This window comes from Cebus imitator, unplaced genomic scaffold (genome assembly GCF_001604975.1).
Source record: "Cebus imitator isolate Cc_AM_T3 unplaced genomic scaffold, Cebus_imitator-1.0 Scaffold251, whole genome shotgun sequence".
NCBI classification, from domain to species: Eukaryota; Metazoa; Chordata; class Mammalia; order Primates; family Cebidae; genus Cebus; species Cebus imitator.
In genome coordinates, this window is record NW_016107566.1 from 600,228 (window position 1) to 621,461 (window position 21,234).

Here is a 21,234-nt window from a genome sequence, read left to right on the forward strand (position 1 = left end):
TTTTTTTGAGACTGAGTCTCACTCTATCACTCAGGCTGGAGTGCACGATCTCAGCTCACTACAACCTCCACCTCCCTAGTTCAAGCAGTTCTTCTGCCTCAGCCTCCTGTGTAGCTGGGATTACAGGCATGTGCCACCACACACAGCTAATAGTAGAGACAGGGTTTCACCATGTTGGCCAGGCTGGTCTCAAACTCCTGACCTCAAGTGATTCACCTGCCTCAGCCTGTCAAAGTGCTGGGATTACAGATGCAAGCCACCATGCCCGGCCAAGTTCTGAGATTCTTTATTCTATACAAACTAGTCTAATGTTGAAATTTTTAAATGTATTTTGTATTTCATGCAATGAATTCTTCAATTCCAGAATTTCTGTTTGGTTCTTTTTTATGATCTTTATCTCTTTGGTAAATTTCTCATGCATATCCCGAATTGTTTTTCTGATTTCTCTCTATTGTTTTTTAGAATTCCCTTGTATCTTACTTATTGAGCTTCTTGAGAATCAGTAGTTTGAATTCTTTCTCCAAAATTTTCTGAATTTCTCTTTGATTGGGATCTGTTGCTGGAGAATCATTGTGATCCTTTGTAGGTATATTTCCTTGCTTGTTCATGATTTTTGTGTTTTGACATAGATATCTGGTATAACAGTTTCTCCATTAGTTTGAATTTACTTTTGTAGGGGAGGACTTTTCCCTGAAGTTGTATCTATGGTGTTGGTTTAGTAGGCCACTTTGACTTTGACTCTGGTGCATGTAGTAGTATACTCTACATCATTTCTTTGGCTGTATACAGTATCAGTAGTATCTGTGATTTTCCTTAGTGGTTTAAGGGTCCAGTTATTTGTAGAGCCTGTGGTAAAGTTTTGCTTCAGATGTCAAATAGCCCAGTCTTTGGGTCCCAGTTGTAGTAGTGGTGGGCTGAGCATGGCTGTTTTTTCGCCCTAGGGTGGTGTATGCTGGCACCAGTGTTTAGGGGTCCAGGTGGGTGGATTTTTGGTCCTCCAGGTGGCTTACTCAGATGCCAGTAGTGGCAGCAGTGAGCCAGGCAGGTGGGCAGGTTCTTGGACCTCTGGGCAGCCAGCATAGCATGGACAATGGCAGTGGCAGTAGCACGACCACCTTCTGGGTCCTGAGCGTGCACTGGTGTTGGTGGTGGCTGTAATGGGCTGGACAGATCAGTCTCCGGGCCCTCAGGGAGTACATGCAAGTAGGTGCCAGCTGAGGTGGTAGGGGCTGGGTGGGTAGGTCTAACCTCAGGTCCTCTGGAGGAATGCAAGTGCCAGTCATAGTGGACTGGGCTGGGCAGTGCTCTGACTCCCAGACTATGTGTTCTGGCACAGCTGTTGGAGGCGGGGAAGCCAGGTTGAGTAGGCTTGTCCTCAGGCCCCCCATGGTGTGTACAGACAGGTATGCTAGCTGTGGTGAGGAGTGGGGTGCAGAATGCATGGGTAGGAGGTAGCAACAGCCATGCTTCTGCCCTTCCACTGGAGAGGGTGGTGCTGCCTTTAGTGACTGGCAGCAGCCTAGGCTGGTGGATAGGGAACATCTATGCCACTCAGATCTCATGCCCTGCAATGCTTATGCCTCAGCCCTTGCTATGGTAGCCGGTGCCTCTGGCGCCTCAGCCCTGGATGTGGTAGTCTGCTGTCACTTGCACCTAAGTCCTAAGGTCAGCAGCCCATGCTTCTCTTGGACTTCAGGACAGTGTGAAGTCTGTTGGGAGCAGAGCTCTGAAATGGCACCTTACTGTAGCTGCTTAGATCTCAGGGAGCATGTGGGACCCAGAGTGAGCTGTTTTTCTGGGGCAGTGCCATCACCCAATCTCCTGGCAGCTCCCTGTTAGTTTCAGGGCCCATGAGGGTCTGGGGCTCTCCTGTAGCTAAGATTGCAAGAGTCCACAGTGGGAATGTAGACTTCTGAGGGTGTCTCATTTACCTCTTTCCCATATTGGGAAGTTTCTTGCCTCCCAGCTGATCCTGGCAGAGCAGGTTGCCTTGCTTCCTTCTCCTTTCTTGCTTCAGATATTTTCTGTCACTTTTCTGATGAATTCCAGTGGTCTCTCTTGGATGATGTATTTGAAGTGTGATTACCTACTCTTTTGGTTCTTCTCAGTGGAGGAGGGGAGTGCAAAATGCTTCTAATCAGCCATCTTGAAGCCCCCTCTTAAGTTGTCTCTTCTAAGAGGCCATAGGTGACAAGATGAAAGGTGTCTCTATAACTGCTTGATTAGGTAATCAGAATTATCTATCATATGTGCTATTTAACACATTATTTAGCTCCCCTCCTCCCACATACTACTACTATTATATCTCTTTTCCAGACATTTACACAATATTCTATGACAGGAGAATGATTCAGATGCATATTATTACCTCTGATAAAGTTCCAAGGATACATCTAACGTAACTATTCTGGACCTATACAGTCAGCTCTCTATCCCTGGTTCTGTATCCCAGGTCCACATCCACAGATTCAACCAACTGCATTAAAAGTATTTGGGAAAATGAAATAAAATAAAAAATAAGAATACAATTAAAATGCAGATTTAAAAACAATACAGTATAACAACTATTTACATGACATTTACATTGTATTTGGTATTTTAAATAATCTATAGATTATTTAAAGTATACAGGGAGGATGTACATAGGATATAGGCAAATAGGCATTTTATGTAAGGGACTTGAGCATCCATGTATTTTGGTATCCAAGGGTTCCTGAACCAATCTTCAAAAAAACAGCTCTGTGCCATTTGTGTGTTGTTTGTGTTCAAATGTTAGGGCTTTTTAATTTCTTGTATTTTGAGGGGTATTTTGATACTTTTTTCCCTTAAGGAAAGCTGTTATCTTCACTAAAACATAAGCTGCTGAAAAGCTGTCAAGATTTAAGCAAGGCAACATGCAGGAAAGCCATTCCAAAAATAATTGACCTAATGACCAAACTTGAAAAGTTTACAGATTATTTCAGTGATTTGACAGCATTTTCTTTGTAAGTGATATATTTGTCTTTCAGAGAGGGAAGTTTCTAGCAATGTAAATAAAAGGAATACTGATATTTAAAACTAGAAACCATTGATTTTAGATATTAAAAACTAACTGAGAAAGTTAAAGGTCACTGATTCAGTGAAATGAACAGACTTGGAGTCTTGGTTTGAAAATAGGAAGTAAATAAAAATTGAGTATAAGGAATGTTTTCTTTTTGACTCTTAAGTGTTCTTCAAAACAATGTGTAGCTGAAAAGGGTGTTGTCCTGTGACAGGAGGTTTTAAGTGGTATTAGGAAATGAGTGAATGGGATAAAGGCAGTTCATCTGTTTTGTACCAGTTGGATATTGCAGCTTGAGAACATATTTCTATTAGTGTGCTTAAACCTGAGCAGGTTCTGAAATAATGCTTTTTTAAAGCTATTTCTTTAAATAAATCTTTTAGAAAACTAAAATACTAGCCAAAATGAATTCTAAATCTCCATTAAATTGCCTGCAGCTATCTACATTTACTATACATTATAGTTAATATTGTTTCTGGAAGCTTACTCCTAACCATATTGCTAGTTAATATCAAAATGTCATACTTCTATGTCCCAGTTTTCTCATCTGTAAAATGGGAGTGAAAGCACTTCAAGTATTTGTCAAGATTAAATGAGATAATATATACACAGTTCTTGCTTTGTATAGTTCCAATATACATTAATTTCAGTTAGCACAGTTTAGTTAAATAACATCAGTCCCTCCCTATGCAGTTTAATGGAAAATTTAAAAAAAGAAGGAAAAAAAAAATAACCCCAGTTCGTCAACAGCACAGTTTAGTCCCTCAACAACACAGCTTACGCCCTCACTTTGTTTAGGCCTCTGTTCACAATTTATCTCCTCAGAGAGACCTTCCCTGAATACTGCATCTGAAGTTGCCTGTCACTCTCTATCACTCTTATCATATCTTTAAAAACAAAAACTTATCTACTTGTATTTTACTTAATTACAGGACTTAATACCACCTGTTTGTTTACTAGCAATCTCCTCCCTTCCTATTTCCCCACCCACCTAGAACATGAATCTAAGTCAGTAGGGACCTTATTTGTTTTTCCTTCACTTCCGTGACCGTAGTGTCTAGAGCAGTGGCTGTCATGAAGTTGGTGGTCATTAGATATTGATTCAATAAATAAGTAGTAAATAAGCCAGGCATGTTGGGTCACGCCTGTAATTCCAGCACTTTGGGAGGCTGAGACTGGCGGATGCCTTGAGTTCATGAGTTTGAGACCAACCAGGGTAACATGGCAAAACCCTGTCTATACTAAAAATACAAAAATTAGTGGGACATGGCGGTGCGTGTCTGTAAGCTACTCGGGGTGCTGAGGTGGGAGGATGGCTTGAGCTTAGGAGGCGAAGGTTACAGTGAGCCCAGATTGCACCACTACACTCCAGCCTGGGCGATAGAGCCAGACCTTGTCTCAAAAAAGTAAAATAAATAAAATAAAATAAGTAAATAAATAATTTATATTTCATAGCTCAGGCGGTGTTTTCTTCTTTCCTATTTGTTTTTTATGGACTTAGTCTATTCTGAATTCCTCTGACACTTAGTGTCTTTACTTTGGTATCACATTCAACTTTCATGTTAGTTAGTATATATCTTGTCTCCAGTGAGATGGCAAGGAGTGTACCTTATCTCTTTCTTTGCCCAAAAAATCTAATGTAGTAAGAATAAGCAAATATGCATTAAGTTATATTTCAAAATAAACCCATTATTATTGCAGCTTCTTAATCTATGTGGCATTGAATCATAAATCCTTTAGTTCATTCAACATTCATTATTTATTCAACAAATATTTATTTGATACCTGCCATTTCTCAGGTACTATTTCAGGTGCTGCGTATATAGCAGTAAACAAAATAGGCAACAACCCTGTTCTCATGAAGGTTATAGTATAGTGAGGGGAGACAAAAATAAATATACACATAATATATCACTTAGTGGCCATTGCTATGAGAAAAATAGAACAGGTAAGGGGAATAGGGAGTTCGTTTGTCCGTGTTGGAGGGGATTGCTATGTTCTTGAACTCCTGACCTCAGGTGATCCACCCACCTTGGCCTCCCAAAGTGCTAGGATTACAGGCGTGAGCCACCAACACCCGGCTGGATTGCTGTGTTATATGTTGTCTTTAAAGGAGCAGGCCCTGTGAATCTCTGATCCAAACCTCTTATTCAAACCAGATGGTAAAAAAGACTTTTAGTTGGAAATCTAATGTTTTGAGAACTCATTTGAGACCCAAGACCAATATTTTTCTTTTCCTATATAAGAGACTTACTAATTTATCTCTCTTTTGTATGTGTGGGTTTTTTTGTTTTTTGTTTTGAGGCAAGGTCTTATTCTGCTGCCCGGTCTGTAGGGCAGTCCCACAAATTGGCTCACTGCAACCTCTGTCTTTTGGGCTCAAGCCATCCTTCCACCTCAGCCTCCCAGGTAGCTGGGACTACAGATGCATGTCACCATGCCCAGCTGCATTTTTGTATTTTTTTAGAGTTGGGGTTTTGCCATGTTGCCTAAGCCGGTCTCAAATTCCTGAGCTCAAATCCTTTCGTCTCGGCCTCCCGAAGTGCTGGGATTATAGGTGTGAGCCACCATGCCTGACCAGTTTATCCCTTTGAAAGAAAGAGTTTGATTCGGATTTGATGTACAATAGGTAACCAATCATAATTCTTGGGGTCTAGAATTCCTCAGATGCCTCACTTATTGAATATAGAGTGATGTTCTTCAGAATACCCAAGCTTGTCTTTTGAGAATTTTCGCAAGTGTTCCAATGACTGTTTCAAACACTAGCTTACCTTTCAAACTCTCGTTAGCAGCATTTCTTGGTTTATGAAAACATTCCTATCACTACTGAAAGTACTTATTTTTAATGATCTTCCAGCTGGGTTTTCCCTCCGGTTTTTTTTGGTTTGTTCTCTGTATATTCCTTACTTTTAGTAACAAACTCATCACCTTCCCTTTAAAGCATGTCTTTTTTCCCACATTTTTTGGTCTCTCCCTCCGTACTCAGAAACTCTATTTCAACTGAAGGTATTGTTGTGTACATTTTAAAACATCTCTTGGACTTGTAACTTCTGTCTAGTTGCTCTGTTTAAAGTCACTGGATATCAGAAGTTAATTATATGGTTAGTGTCACATATGGGCATGCTCTAATATAATTAAGATGGCATTGTAAACATAATACTAAGGATGAGAATGCTTATAATTTCATGACTTTGTCACTCAAAAAATAAAAATCATTCCTCCTAAGTGATCTGAAAACACATTCTTACATATAATGGTCAGTTTTAAATATAAGAAAATAATTTTTCATCATTCCAATTTCTAGTCTCCAGAAGAGTTCTGTTTAAAAATTGGGATGAAGGAGAAAGACATTAATACTTGAAGTATCAGATGTTTTAGTATACTTTTTGTATGTTGTCTTTGAGGTAAGAATTATTATCCTTTAACATTATCATTTTACAGTCAAGAAACTCAGCAACTCAGACTACTTGCCTGGGGTTATAGAGCCATTAAGTGACTGGAGCCAGGATTCAAACTCAGGTTTATCTCACCTAACTTCAGAGCTCACATTGCATCCATTACATCAAACTGCCTCATCAAATGGTTGCTAATTATTATTTTTTGAAATAATAGATGCATCTGAAACCAGAACCAATTCTCAGACATTTTCACTGATATCCAAAGTGGTAAACAATTTTGTTTGCTTTCTGAAACTTCACCCTGTATCTCTCAGTCCTTAAAGCATACTGAAATGCAACGAAAGAGTAAGTCATAGAGATTATCTTGAGCATACTGTAATATAAATACACACTGAAGTTGATACATGTTTTGCTTTCAACTATTAGTTACAAATCACTTTACACACATCTCACTGACAGTGTGATGAAATCCCAGGGTCAAGAACTACAGGGTAAAGGAGCCATTCCCAGACACAGTCCCCTCCATTTAATTTATTTCCAGTAACAAATTAGTAACTGGACAGATACTTGTTTAACTAGAAAAAGGAAACCAAGCTGCAAAATTGGAGATTTAAGATTGAATGTATAAAACTAAAATGGCTAAAACTAAGCAAAGATACTTATGACAAGGTATATTTTTAGATTTAGATTTAATAGACACAAATGTTATTAACAGCAGGAAGTTGGTATATGGGTATTTGTTTCTTCATTCTTAGATGTTAGGATCTGGAAGGAATTTTAAGAACTATTTTTAATTGAATTGAGCCAAATTGGCTTTTTTATACTTCAGTTTTTAAAATGCTGTAGTAAAAATATCTAAGAGTAGTTTTAAGCAATGTAAACCTGGACATTTCAGAATGGAAATTATATTAATTCCTATGAATTTAATTTAAAATCATGTATTCTGATAAATGTTCATGGTTAACTAAAGAATTTTAGTGATAGAGATTCAGCATGCTCTGGACCTGGGTACCTAATCATAGTATAGTCCCAGAGATTCCTACAGAGATGATACAAAGTAGAGAAAAGCATGACTCCATGGCCTAGCACCTAGAAGATTCTGTTCGTCTTTAGGAGCTGTTTTGTTTCAATTCTGTATAGCTATCTATTTTCATATAAAAGGTATATTTATAGCATATACCTTTTCTCAGAAGTATAGGGATGATGAACCTAGTCATCCTTACTGTATTTCTACAGAGTTGTGCAATTTAATAAGTTCCACATTGAAAATAGTGAAAAACTTTAGGAAGAAAAGAAAATTGAAGATTACTTATACATTGGTCAAGAAAAACATCAAGTACAATTAAAGAGTACATTTAGGAGAACATTAGAATCCACATGGAAACTTCTTAAGCAAACATTCCAAAATAGTGTGTTTAAGTTATATTATACAACATAAATGTCACTTAACTTGCCCCTACACTATTTTTACTTCATTAGCACAGTAGATATAATTGTTTGAGATCAAATCATCTTGGCTAGTGATTTAATAATCCCTTTGCATTTTGGTTCATGATTATGGAAATTAGCTTCTGAAAGGGCTTCTTATTTCAGTAGTATAAATTATCTTAGCTATCCCACCTTATTGTACTGACATATGGCTATACCTTGAATTTTTATTAAAAGTTTATATTTTAATTACTCTTAATTATTCCTAAATTTCATCCCTTCTCTCCATTCTTTTGGCCACCTCCCTATCCTAAACTGTAGCCATTGAATACTTGAGATACAGTTAAGTATATTCTAAGTAATATCTTATGATTGATGTTGCCTCAGTTTCTAATTCTTCCAAGCTGTTCTTACATGTTTGCCATATTAATACTCTTTAAATAATCCTTTAACCAAATCAAGTAAACTTGTTACTCAAAAGTTTCTAACTCATTTATTTCTATCTCTCAACATAGACCTTTAGAGACGTTGGCCATGGGAGCCTAGTTGCTGGCCTCCATGCCATCCCAATAACATGGTGATGACTGCTCAGTCCTACCCACCCCTTCCCCACAAAGTTTTTCTACTAGGTTGAAGATGAACCCTTCCTCACCCTATTCCATCCTTCCAGCATTCCATATCATTCATGTTGGTCATTGATGCAGCTTAGAATCCATCTCTTCCATTAAGCCTTTTCTTCTATTTGATGCACACTGATCATTCTCACTTCTGAATTCTTAACTAAATTATAAATTGTTACATACTTTCCTCTTTGATTGCATATTGCCTTCACCTACTAATTAAGATGTTCATGTCTTGACCTAGGTAAATAAAAAAGTATAACTCCGTCTCTGGAGAAATATCCTGGACCCCCTGCTATAGACTCTGTACGTTACCATTATATCAAGAAAAGGCGTAATGGATTAGAAAAAATATATAACACTAGTTATATATGTTTATGATCTAAAATCTGCTATCTTAAACTGTGATCAGTCTAAAAATTTAGCTTACTGGCTGCATTTACTTATAACTTGTCATAGCCCTGAAATTCCCATGAAAATTTAATAAACAGTAAAGTGATTTTATTTTAGATGTAATGCCTTACCTCATTTCAGTTTGATTTTTCTGAAGTTCTAGTCATGTGGATAGGCCAGATTTAAGTTTGCATTATTAATAATATATTGTTGAATCGCGTGAAGCTCAGCTTTACTTCTTGTTGATTTTATAGTTTTACTTGGCCTTTTTGCCTAATTATTACTAAGCCCTGAGATTTAATTTACAAGGTTCTGGAAAAAAAATATATTAGAATATACTTAAGTAGGATTGTGCCTTAAAAAAAAAAAAATTGTGCTTTTTGACTTTCTATATTTTTTTAAGCTCTTAAGACTCAGTATTAAATGTTATTTTTATTACAGTAAGATTCTGTTATAAGCTAATTTGCAGTTAGGTTAACTATTATCATTGTGCAATGTAAATCCAAATACAGATTTGTTTACTACACCCTGATTGAAGTCAGAGAAGCCCTGTTGAAATGGAAGAGAAATTAACATGGCAAGTGAATGATTTGTTTATACTGAGCATTCTCCAGGCTCATCGTGATTATATTAGATGCCAGTCAACTTTTACGTATTAGACATGGCAATTTAATGATCTTAATTTTGTTCATTAAAATAATTTTCCTGATGTATCAGTAAGATTAAAATTTTTACATTGAATTTTATTATCTGCGTGCTGCTTGGTTACAGAATGATGAAAGTGTATTGTATGTGATGTACACAATACCACTTAATACAAATCTTGCTGTATTTGCTGCTGATTATACATCATTATAGCATGCAATGGCAGCATAAGGGAACACTGCATAGCAGAGAGAAAAATAGTTTAAGATATGATAAAAGGATACAGTTATCCTGAACCGTTATGTGATGTGGGATTTTTTACAAAATTTTTTTCTTTTATTTAAATCTTGCTAAGGATTTGAAGCATTCATTACCATCTGGACTTGGACTCTCAGAAACCCAAATTACATCTCATGGCTTTGACAGTAGCAAAGAGGGAGTTGTTGAAGCAGGAGCCTTTCAAGGTAGGAGCCCATGTATTTGTAAAGATGGCTGGGATGGAGGATGGGAGAAATTCACCAAATGCTACCTTTATTAATAAAGCACAAGAATGAAGCCCTTTCATTCTGTGATAAAACATTGATTATAAACATAATCCTTTTACTCATAAATTTAAGTAATACAGGAATTATTTTAATCTTCTTCTTTACATAAACAGATCAATGTGCATAATATCACTGGTGATTATTTAAGATTTGGTTGTAAAAACTGAAATAAAAACAAAAATTATATCAGAAATATAAATGTAGATTTTAACTTGTAACCATGAAATTTATAACTATAAATCAGTGTTGATTTTTATAAATACATATACCTTATTTCAAAGCAAATAGAAAAATGAACTTTTTACATGTTATGTAGTAGGTTTCCAGGACCACACTCATTAAAAGTTTGTATTTTAATTACTCTTAATTATTCCTAAATTTCATCCCTTCTCTCCATTTTTTTAAATATGTATTTTATTGCATTTTAGGTTCTGGGGTACATGTGAAGCATATGCAGGATTGTTGCATGGGTACATACATGGCAATGTGGTTTGCTGCCTCCATCCCCATCACCTATATCTGGCATTTCTCCCCATGTTATCCCTCCCCAACTCCCTACCACCACTGTTCCTCCCCTAGTCCTGTCCCAACAGACCTCAGTGTGTGATGCTCCCCTCTCTGTGTCCGTGTGTTCTCATTGTTCAGCACCCGCCTATTAGTGAGAACATGCAGTGTCCTTCTCTCCATTATTTTGGCCACTTCTCTATTCTAAACTGTAGCTGTTGAATACCTGAGATATAGTGATTATCTTATGATTGATCTTGCTTCAATTTCTGACTCTTCCAAGCTGTGCTTACATGTCTGCCAAATTAATATTCTTTAAGCGTTCCTTTAACCAAGTCAGAAATTTGCTAGGAGATCTCACAGGACTTGCACAGTGACACTCATAGCTATGATTTATCATAATGAGAGTAGCAAGCACAGTCAGTTAAGGCAAAAGGTGTATAGACTAAGTCTGAGGAAAACTAAGCATAAGCTTCCAAGCGTCTTCTTCCAGCTTAATTACACAGCAATTGCTTAATTCCTCCAGCAGTGAGACTGACAACGTATGTGAAATTTTGCTAACTGGGGAAGCTCATTTAGAAATTCCATGCTTGGGATTTTTACTGGGGGCTGATCACATAGGTTTCTCTGTCTGTTACATACTAAGATTCTAGACTTCCAGAAGGAAAGCAGGTAAGCAGCATAAACCACATTGCAGGTAAACCGCTTAAGTACAGTGAGGCACTCGTAATCATTCTGGCGATGGAGGGAATCCTCCCAAAATTCAAGTTCCTGCATGCCAGCCTTTCTAAGGATAGGCAGTTAGATCTGCTATGTTAACTCTTTCTGCACACATCTCATGTATGTCTGTTTTTAATAGGAAAATAGTGCCTCCTTTCTTAATGCTTTTACTTGTAATAACTTTTTTAAACTTTTTTTTTACTCAAGTGAAAGTAAAGCCATGTAAACATTTGGATGTGGGAAATAGATTTTCGGACGGTGCTGTAAACCAACAGCTATAGTTATATGTTCAGTTTGTTCAATTAAGTATATTAATTCTAATACTGCATTATAGTTTTACAAAATGAAGAAACAGTTATATCCATGCCTTTGTAAACCATAGCCCTCTTGCAGATATTAGTATTCTTTATTTTTTATTGTCTAATTGGCCAATACTTTTTTCAAAGAACAATTTAGATTTTGAAGTATATTCTTTGCTACGTGGGTCCTGGAAATAGACATTTAGGATAATCCAGTATAATATCCTCTATTTTAGGCTGTGAAATGAATGGACTTTCTACTGACATCATTTTTTTTCTCTTTTCATTCTTATGTTTAGAAAAATAAAGGGAGCAGTCACATCAGTGTCTTAGTGATCATTCAGAAGCATCATGGCATTCTTATATCAGGGATAACTCTGAATTTGGAAGGGCTCACTAAGTATCTAAAACTATGAGTGTTTAGAAATATAAGGCTTACTTTGCATAATTTGGCACCATTTTTCAACTAATCACCAATTCTAAAATTTAAATTTAACATAGAATAAAAAACTAATTTTATTATTAAGATATTTTAAATGAAATTATTTAGCTGACATTTTTCCTTTTAAGTGAAATGGTATTTTACAATAATTGAAATCAATTGGCCATTATAAACTGATATACATGAGCATTAAAATGCCCATCAATTTCACTTGCTTATAGATACATCCTAATCCTTCCAACTGGAATAAGAAAATATATTTCATGATAATGGCAGTAATATATGTCTTTCTGAACTGAGTCTATAAAACATTTTAAAATCCAAACTGTATTGCTGATTAGGATATTAAGATAATCATTCTGCTGCTATACTTAAATTAGTTGAGCATTTGTTGGAAAGTTGTGGTTGTTTTAAGATATATGTAAGTAAATTGGAATGAACATGAGAACAGCATACAACGATAACAATTTGGCAAATAGGCCTTACGGAAAAAATGTTAAAGGAATTAGGGCTGTGTTGGCTTTCTGGAGAGATGACTAAATGATAAATATGACTTTTTATTACTTAAACCGTTAATAAGAAGAGTATTAACCATCTACTTTATCTTTCTAGAGCAAATGTAGAAGTTACACTTAAATTCAGCTTAAAAACAACAAATATTGAAATCTACCTAACACCAAAGATGTTGCAGAATCAGTAATAGTGGAAATCATGAATAAATCAAAGCTCATAAGAGTAAAGTGTACTTGGTACCAGGGTTTTGTTTTAAAGGAGGTATCACATATGTATTCATCTTCTTAGATTTTTGTTGTTGAGATGAAATAGATCTGATTCCCCAAATTTAGTCAATTAGCAAGATCCTGTATTATTGAGTTATTTTTTATTTGGTATTAGTGAATGATTTTAGTAACAATTGTTTAAAGGGTTAAAATATTAAAGATAACAGAGAAGGGATAATTACCTTTGAACGTAAATCAAAAAAGCTGAAGTCCCAGTTATATCCACACTACATCATTTGCTATTTTACTTTGGAAAGTTACATATCATTTGTTATATATATTATACACATCTCATGTAATACCATGGTATTATTTCTTAAGCAAGATTAATAAACCGTAATAACTAGAACAATAGAGCTCTGTTTCTGGGGTCAAGACATGGAAGTTCAGTAGTCGTCTTTTATTTTATACTTTCTTATTTTAGAATCCCTATTCCTTGGACAGTAGAGATACAGTCTTTATTTAAAATGGTAATTGGACTGGATAACCTATTAAAATGCCTTCCAACTTAGCAAGTAACATGTAGACTAGTGATTTCTGTGTTGAATTTAATAATGGAGATATTATGGTGTTCAGAACATCTGAGTCTCTTAATAAGAAACTATTTTAACCTCTGAGTTTTATCATTTATCTTACAGTTTAATGTGAGAGTTTAGACTAGTTGATTTCCATCATCCCTTCTGGTTTTAAATTTTATAATTGAACAGATTTAAAGAGACAAATATCTCTCACTTTGAAAGTTAACAACAGCCTTTTTAGGCCTATTTCATGTTTGAATTTTAATGTGAGATCTAGTCCAAATTAGGGTATATTTTATACTGTTAGAACTGATGACTGCTTCTACATCAGAATTTAGTACATATGGGATAGGACTAATTATTACTAATAGTAAGTAAAGAAAGTAGATGATTCTTATTAGAAAATTTAATTATGAACTTGATGCATTATATTTTTTCCAGAGAAATGAGGATGAGTGTAATTGAAATCGAAGTACATTATAGACATTAAAATATTCTCAGTTAAACATGGAAGGACTTTAATTTTTTTTCAGTTTTAAAAACTATCACTCCCTCTTTTTGTTTAATGTTCAACATTAGCAACAATGTTGGGTAGTCAGTGTTTCTTTCTTTTCTTTTTTTTCTTTTGATTGAGACAGGGTCTGGCTCTGTCACTCAGGTTGGAGAACAGTGGCGTGATCTCAGCTGACTGCAGCCTCCACCTCCAGGGCTCAAGGAGTTCTCCCACCTCAACCTCTGGGTAGCTGGGACTGCAGGCATGTGCCACCATGCCTGGCAAGATGGAGTTTTGCCATGTTGTCCACACTGGTCTTGAACTCCTGAGCTCAAGTGATCCACTTGCTTCGGCCTACCAAAGTGCTGGGATTATAGGCATGACCCACTACTCCCAGCCAGTAGTCAGTATTTCCTACTCTGTAGATAATTAAGGCTCAGAGATGTTTACTAATTTGCCAGGGTGCTCTTGATATCATGTGGTAGATGGAGCCAGAATTTTAAACTCAGTGTTAGAATTCAAAACTTAGTTGTGTTTATTTAAAAATTGTGTTTTTCCTCTGGTTCTCAAACTTGGCTGTGTTTGAGAATCATCTTGAGTGGCTTTTGCAAAACAATACGTGCCTATTTCACTGATAATCAGTAGATCTTGTGGAGTATCCCAGGTATGTTTTAAAAGCTCCAAAAGTAATTCTTATAATGTCCAAAAATACTCTACATCAGCACCTCTCAAATTTCAAAGTACATACAAATCAACTGGGAATTCTTATGAAAATGCAGGTTTGGGTTCAGTAGGTATGGGGCAGGGACTGAGATTTTGCATTTCTAACAAGCATCCAGGTAAATTGATGAAGGTCCCCTACATCCACATGATGAATAGCAATGAGATACACTATGTGACATTTGATTTATGATTTGAAAATTTTTGGCTACAATTCCTGTGAAGGCTATATATAATTCATTCATATTTCTTATAAGAGATATGAAAGCATGTTTTAATATCCCTTACATACCTTTGAATTTTTACTTGAAAAGCTTTTCCTTCATATATGAGAGTAGCAAGTTATTAAATATTTACTGAAGCTTTAAATTATCTAACTATGGGACTGTGTTCACATTCTGTTAACTGATTTTGGAAATAGCAGAGTTCAGTTAAAATCCTGTTTAGATGTTGTCTTACCAGATTTCATCATATAATTACGTAGTTTAGTTCTGATAGTTTGATGAAAAGTTTATATAAAAAATGAGCCTGGTAGCATTTATTATTAATCTTTCCCTGAAAGAAAGCAAATATATTAATTCCAATTAGTGTTTGAATATTTTAAAGGAAATATCAGTAACCCTATATTCAAAATGTACAGTATGTGGAGGAGGAAAAGGATTCTCACAGTTAAAATGTCTACCTTTTCAGGTTCCCCAGCACCGCCATTGCCATCTGTTATGTCTCCTAGCAGAGTTGCAGCTAGTCGACTGGCTCAACAAGGAAGTGATTTAATTGTTCCCGCAGGTATTCACTGCACTGATTGGATAAAGCCCTTCTTGCTACTGCTGAAGCTAAACTAATTTACTTAGTTTCATAATCACTTGCTTTTTATTCTTAGGTGTGTGTTATTCTGACTTTTTTAGTGGCTGCCTTATTAACAATAAAGGAAATAATTTTTCTAACTATATCCTATCTTTCTGCCTTTTCAGAGTAATTAGGCTATGTCTCATACCTGAAACTTAATCCGTTTTAAAATTAAAACATTATAAAATTTGTTTTAAATCATTCTTTCTTTGCTCTGGAGACTATAAGTTTACCATTTGATCTAAACTCTTATCTTTGCAGCTCTGCCTTCTATTTTCAGTTAAGGAAAAAACAACCTTCAACAATTAGGTTGGTTGTTTTTAAGAATGGGTTAAGTTCGGGCGCGGTGGCTCACATCTGTAATCCCAGCTCTTTGGGAGGCTGAGGCGGGCGGATTATGAGGTCAGGAGATGGAAACCAGCCTGACCAACATGGTGAAACCCCGTTTCTACTAAAAATACAAAAATTAGCCAGGCGTGGTGAGGCGTGCCTGTAATCCCAGCTACTCAGGAAGCTGAGGCAAGAGAATTGCTTGAACGTGGGAGGCGGAGGTTGCAGTGAACTGAGATCGTGCCACTGCACTCCAGCCTGGTCAACAGAGTGAGACTCCATCTCGAAAAAAAAAAAAAAAAAAAAAAAGAATGGGTTAAGTGGAAAAGGGTCTTGTCTTTAACTTACAAATAGTTTGCAGATCGCAACACAATACTATTAATTTACCAGTTATACCCAATGAAAAATATTTGAGAAAATCAGTGTCTTCACACTGAATTTGCTCTGCACTTTACTGTTACTGGACTATAAAAATGAACTCCATATTTCTTATATGAAATGTTAACATTTACATTTTGTTTTGTGGGAATTTTTTAAATTCTTAAATGTGTTCTAATTTAATATACCAATGGGAAAAGTTGATCAGGCTATAGGAATAAGTTGGAGAAGAAATTTTTGCTGATTCTAATTTTTCTTTTTTATTTCATTATTCTTTTAAAATTATTAGAAATGTTCTTAAACATTTACGCTACTAATGTTTTGGGATAGAAACTATTGAAATGAAAAATATTTCAGCTATGAAAACTATTTCAGCTGTGAAAAATATTTTACTGTTGGGAACTGTATAGTTGTAGAGTTGCTTACATATCATAAATTCTTAATTGTTGGAAGAGTACATTGTCAAGACTTTTACACTGCTTCTTTATTCATATGGCTCTTTTTGGTTTTCTTGCTTTTTTGTGTGTGGTCTCTTGAGAAAAAAGAGGTACAGTGTAGGTCTTATTTCAACCCAGCTTTCAAATTCTCCAAAATTATAGCAACATTCTATTGTTCTAGTCTACCTATTACAGTGAAAGATCACTGTGGGGAATACGTGGCCTTTAGATTTTTATTGACCAAAATACTTCCTTTTTAGCATCATTAGAGTATAAGATTAGTTGTGGAAATTTTATTTTTTCTTGAAGTAAACGGCAGCTTATCTAGAAAATAAGGCTAATTGCAGCAGGTTTGTTTTTTGTTTGTTTAAAGAAGGCAAATAAGTCACATGGCATTTGTGTTTAATGGACAGAAATGTTCTCTAAGTAATTAGGGAACTGTCCTCAGCAATTCCAGGAAGTTCTACTTCTTTACTTAGTGGGAACCTTTTTTGTGTTTTTAGATGCATAAGTATTTTAATTTGAACAATGTCAGTGTTTTATTTTCTTTCCCTACTTGTCTTTATCCGGATTGTGTTTTTATCTTTTGTTATCTTGCAGGTGGCCAGAGAACACAGACAAAAGGTGGACCAGTTATTCTAGCAGATGAAATTAAAAATCCTGCAATGGAAAAGTTAGAACTTGTTAGAAAATGGAGTCTAAACACTTATAAGGTTTGTAATTATTTATGTTTCCCTAAATGACTCTAAAAAATTTTATTTATATGTTTATTCAAGTCATTATGTTGCAATTAAATGAATATAAAGAAGAGAAAAATACCATCTAAACATGGTGGAAATACAGTTGGAAAATGAAGTATTTGTTTTATTTTTGATCTTTGAATGTAATATAAGAATTTAGTACAAAAGAGTTAAAAAGCTATTGAAATTATTATTAACAGATAATATACATAATTGAAGACATGTACTGCTTTGGAGTTTATTTAGCTGTAGAGCTACTGTAGATACATTTGCTCCTTTCCCTCCTTTTGATACTTTGTAGGAGCTGAAGGTCAAGAGAGGTGTCTTAGTTTTCCAAAGTTTGAAATTCTCTGATTTTACTATAATAACTAAGCATTAACTATACGAGCAACACCAGATCGCAAATGAGTTGTGTTTCTAAAGTTTGTTAACATTCTTAGTTGCATTGCTTCAGAGTAATCGGTGATTATTTTTCTTATGCCCTCCATAAAACAAACAAGTAGATTATTTAACCCATATTGTATTTGATGTATTACAAACAGCTCAATTTTAACAGGGACAAGACAGTAGAATTCGTGGAATAGTTAGGATGAAAGCCCTAGCAGCTCAGGGTAGAACATTAGCCATAATTCTCTTTATATTCATGAACTGATTGTGGGTCTAGTGATTGGTAAATTAGTAATTGTCTATATTTTAATACAGAGCAGGTCTCTCTTACATCTCGGAAGTGAATTTATTCTTTCAGTAATACCTTAAAAATATGATCTAGAAGTCTTCCACAAAAGTATAGGTTTTCTTAAGATGATAAAAGGTCCCTGAAACATGTTACATGAAGCTTTCCAAAAATTATTTAACTCATGTCAGTGTAGAATCTGAGAAATGCCAATAGTAGTCTTCAAAAAATGACGCCTGCTTAAACTAAACTGTTCTTCTCAAATATTCACAGATTTCTACTCCGTCTTCTTGCTGATTGCACATATCCAGTCAGTCATTAAGTCCTATGGATTCTGCCTTCTTAATATTCTTTCACCTTTTCCCCCTATTCTCCATCCCAGCCTTCACAGCCATAGTTCGTATTTATTACTCTCTCACATTACTATAACAACTTCTTAACCAATTCTCTTAGATTGCATGTTTGATTCTGCCTAATGTGGGTTCATCCTTGCTTAAAATCCTTCAGTTGATCCCCACTGTCTTTAGAATAGGATGAGTCTGACCTCTACCTACCTTTCCAAATTTGTCTCTTACTACTATTCTTCTCTATGTATGGATCAAGTGATCCATACCAGATTACCCAGAAACTTCCCAAACAGTCTGTGCTTTCTCACACTTCTGTAACTTTGTCATGAGGTTATATTTGCCTACTGCTTGGAATTCCCCTTCATTTTACTTGTTCAATCTTTCATACGAGACTGAGCACGTTTAAACTTTTGTTCACTTGAACCTTCCTCTCGTGTTGTTTAATTGATGTTTTCCTTGTTGGTTATCTATTTGTTCCTATGTGTCTGTGTGTTACTATGTTTTTTCTTCTATCTCTTGCCTCTTTTCTTCCATCTCTCATCTCTACAATAATGTGAGTTGAATCACTACTAAGATTCCATATTTATCTCTTATATTAATATGCCACATTTAGTCTATTAAAAATTTGTGTTAATGAAAATGACAACTCTTTAAAATGTACATATGGTATAATACTATGTGAAGGAGGCATTATTTTCTTTAAACTTTATTTTTAAATGACAATTTTTTTCATTAGAACTTAACTTGGATATTTTGATCTAGGTCTGACTTATATGGTTTTATAGAGTTAATAGTCCAGTGTGTCCAGGGCTGACATATTCCTCTAAACAAAAAAAAAGTTCATAGTGTAATAACCTTATGGAGTCTACATGACTCTCTGCATTGTTACTGCTTTTTGACCTTTTCAGCTCAATTTTTTTTTTTTTTTTGAGATGGAGTCTTGTATTGTTGCCTGGGCTGGAGTGCAGTGGTGCGATTTTGGCACACTGCAATCTCTGCCTCTTGTGTTCATGCAATTCTCCTGCCTCAGCCTCCCAAGTAATTGGGATTACAGGCACACACCACCACATCTGGCTAATTTTTTGTATGTTTAGTAGAGACAGGGTTTCACTGTGTTGGCCAGACTGGTCTTGAACTCCTGACCTCGTGATCCGCCCACCTCAGCCTCTGAAAGTGCTGGAATTACAGGCATGAACCACTGCACCTGGCCTCAGCTCAAATTTTAGCTAATGTTGGGCATTCCTTGGCATTTGGATAATGCTTCAAATACTGATTTTGATTTGGTTGATTTAAGACTGTGCTTGTTATCCATTTTACTTGTTTGTTTTTGTTTGTAGACAGAGTCTCACTCTGTTAACCCAGACTCTAGCGTAATGGTGTGATCATGGCTCACTGCAGTCTTGATCACCTGGGCGCAAGTGGTCCTCCCACCTGAGCCTCCTGAGCAGCTGGGAATACATGTGGGCATCACCACTCCTGGCTAATTTCTTATTTTTTGCAGAGATGGAGTCAACATTTGTTGATCAGGTTGGTCCTAAACTCCTGGGTTCAAGCAGTCCTTCCGTCTCAGCCTCCCAAAGTGCAGGGATTTACAGGTGTTGAGCCACCACACCGGCCCCATTTTACTCTCGAATAACTTGATTCTGGCTATGTCTTTGATCCGTTCTCCTCGTCCTTCATGCTTTCCACCTTTAATTTCTCTGTTTCTTTTGTATATATATATTTTATTGCACTTTAGGTTCTGGGGTACATGTGCAAAACATGCACAATTGTTGCATAGGTACATACATGGCAATGTGGTTTGCTGCCTCCATCCCTGTCACCTATATCTGCATTGCTCCCTAGGTTATCCCTCCCCAACTCGCTACCCCCGGCTGCCCTTCCACTAGTCCCCCCAAACAGACCCCAGTGGGTTATGCTCCCCTCCTTGTGTCCATGTATTCTCTCTTTTTTTTTTTTTAGAGGAAGAAAGAAAGAAAGAAAGAGAAAGAATAAAAAAAAAGAATGAAGGAAAGGAAGAAAGAGGAAGAGGAAGAGGGAGAGAGAACAGGGGTGTTGCTTTATTGCCCAGGCTAGAATGCAGTCTAAAAATGGGTATGCCTGCAATTGTGTTTAATAATAGAGACATTAAAAAAAAAAAATGAGGGAAGAAAATAATTAACAAGCAGCCAACCGATATTTCATTTAAACCTGTAAATAGGTGTGATGTAGTACTGATAAGAGTGTATATTTTGTGTATTTAAGTGGAGAATTCTATAAATGTTAATTAAGCCTATTTGTTCCGGATCTGAGTTCAAGTCCTGAATATCGATGTTAACTTTCTGTCTCATTGATCTGTCTAATATTGATGTTGAAGTCTCCCACTATTATTGTGTGGGAGCCCAAGTCTCTTTATAAGTCTTATATATCTGGGTATTCCTGTATTGAGTGCATATATATTTAGGATCTTTAGCTCTTCTTGTTGCATTGATCCTTTTATCATTATGTAATGTCCTTCTTTGCTTCTTTTGATCTTTGTTGCTTTAATGTGTATTTTATCAGCAAAAATTGCAACTCTTGCTTTCTATTTATTTATTTTTGCTCTCTATTTGGTTGGTAAATTTTTCTCCATCCCTTTGTTTTGAGTCTTTGTGTATCCTTACATATGAGATGGATCTGGATGTAGCTTGGCTTTTTTTTACCTGTCTGTGTCTTTGGATTGGGGGATTTAGTCAATTTAAATTTAGAATTAATAACAGTATATGTGAGTTTGATACTGTTATTTAATGTTGGCTGGCTGTTTTGCCCATTAGTTGATGCAATTTCTTAATTATGTTGATGTTCTTTATTTTTTGGTATTTTTTAGAAAGGCTGATACTGGTTGTTCCTTTCTATTTGTAGTGGTTCTTTCAGAAGCTCTTGTAAAGCAGGCCTGGTGGTTATGAAATCTCTGAGTGCTT

General features: G+C 35.8%; 1 protein-coding gene across 4 annotated transcripts in view; it reads left to right on the forward strand.

Moving 5' to 3' along the window:
• ARFIP1 (ADP ribosylation factor interacting protein 1) overlaps positions 1-21,234 on the forward strand; it is a 122,075-nt gene that overhangs the window by 66,358 nt on the left and 34,483 nt on the right. For 2 of the 4 annotated variants that reach the window (XM_017498765.2, XM_017498764.2), the window contains exons 3-5: positions 9,880-9,988; positions 15,235-15,330; positions 17,136-17,248. In XM_017498765.2, coding sequence (XP_017354254.1) covers positions 9,880-9,988; positions 15,235-15,330; positions 17,136-17,248 — 318 coding nt within the window. The remainder of the gene's footprint in view (positions 1-9,879; positions 9,989-15,234; positions 15,331-17,135; positions 17,249-21,234) is intronic. The other 2 variants (XM_017498768.2, XM_017498767.2) reach the window with 1 other exon arrangement.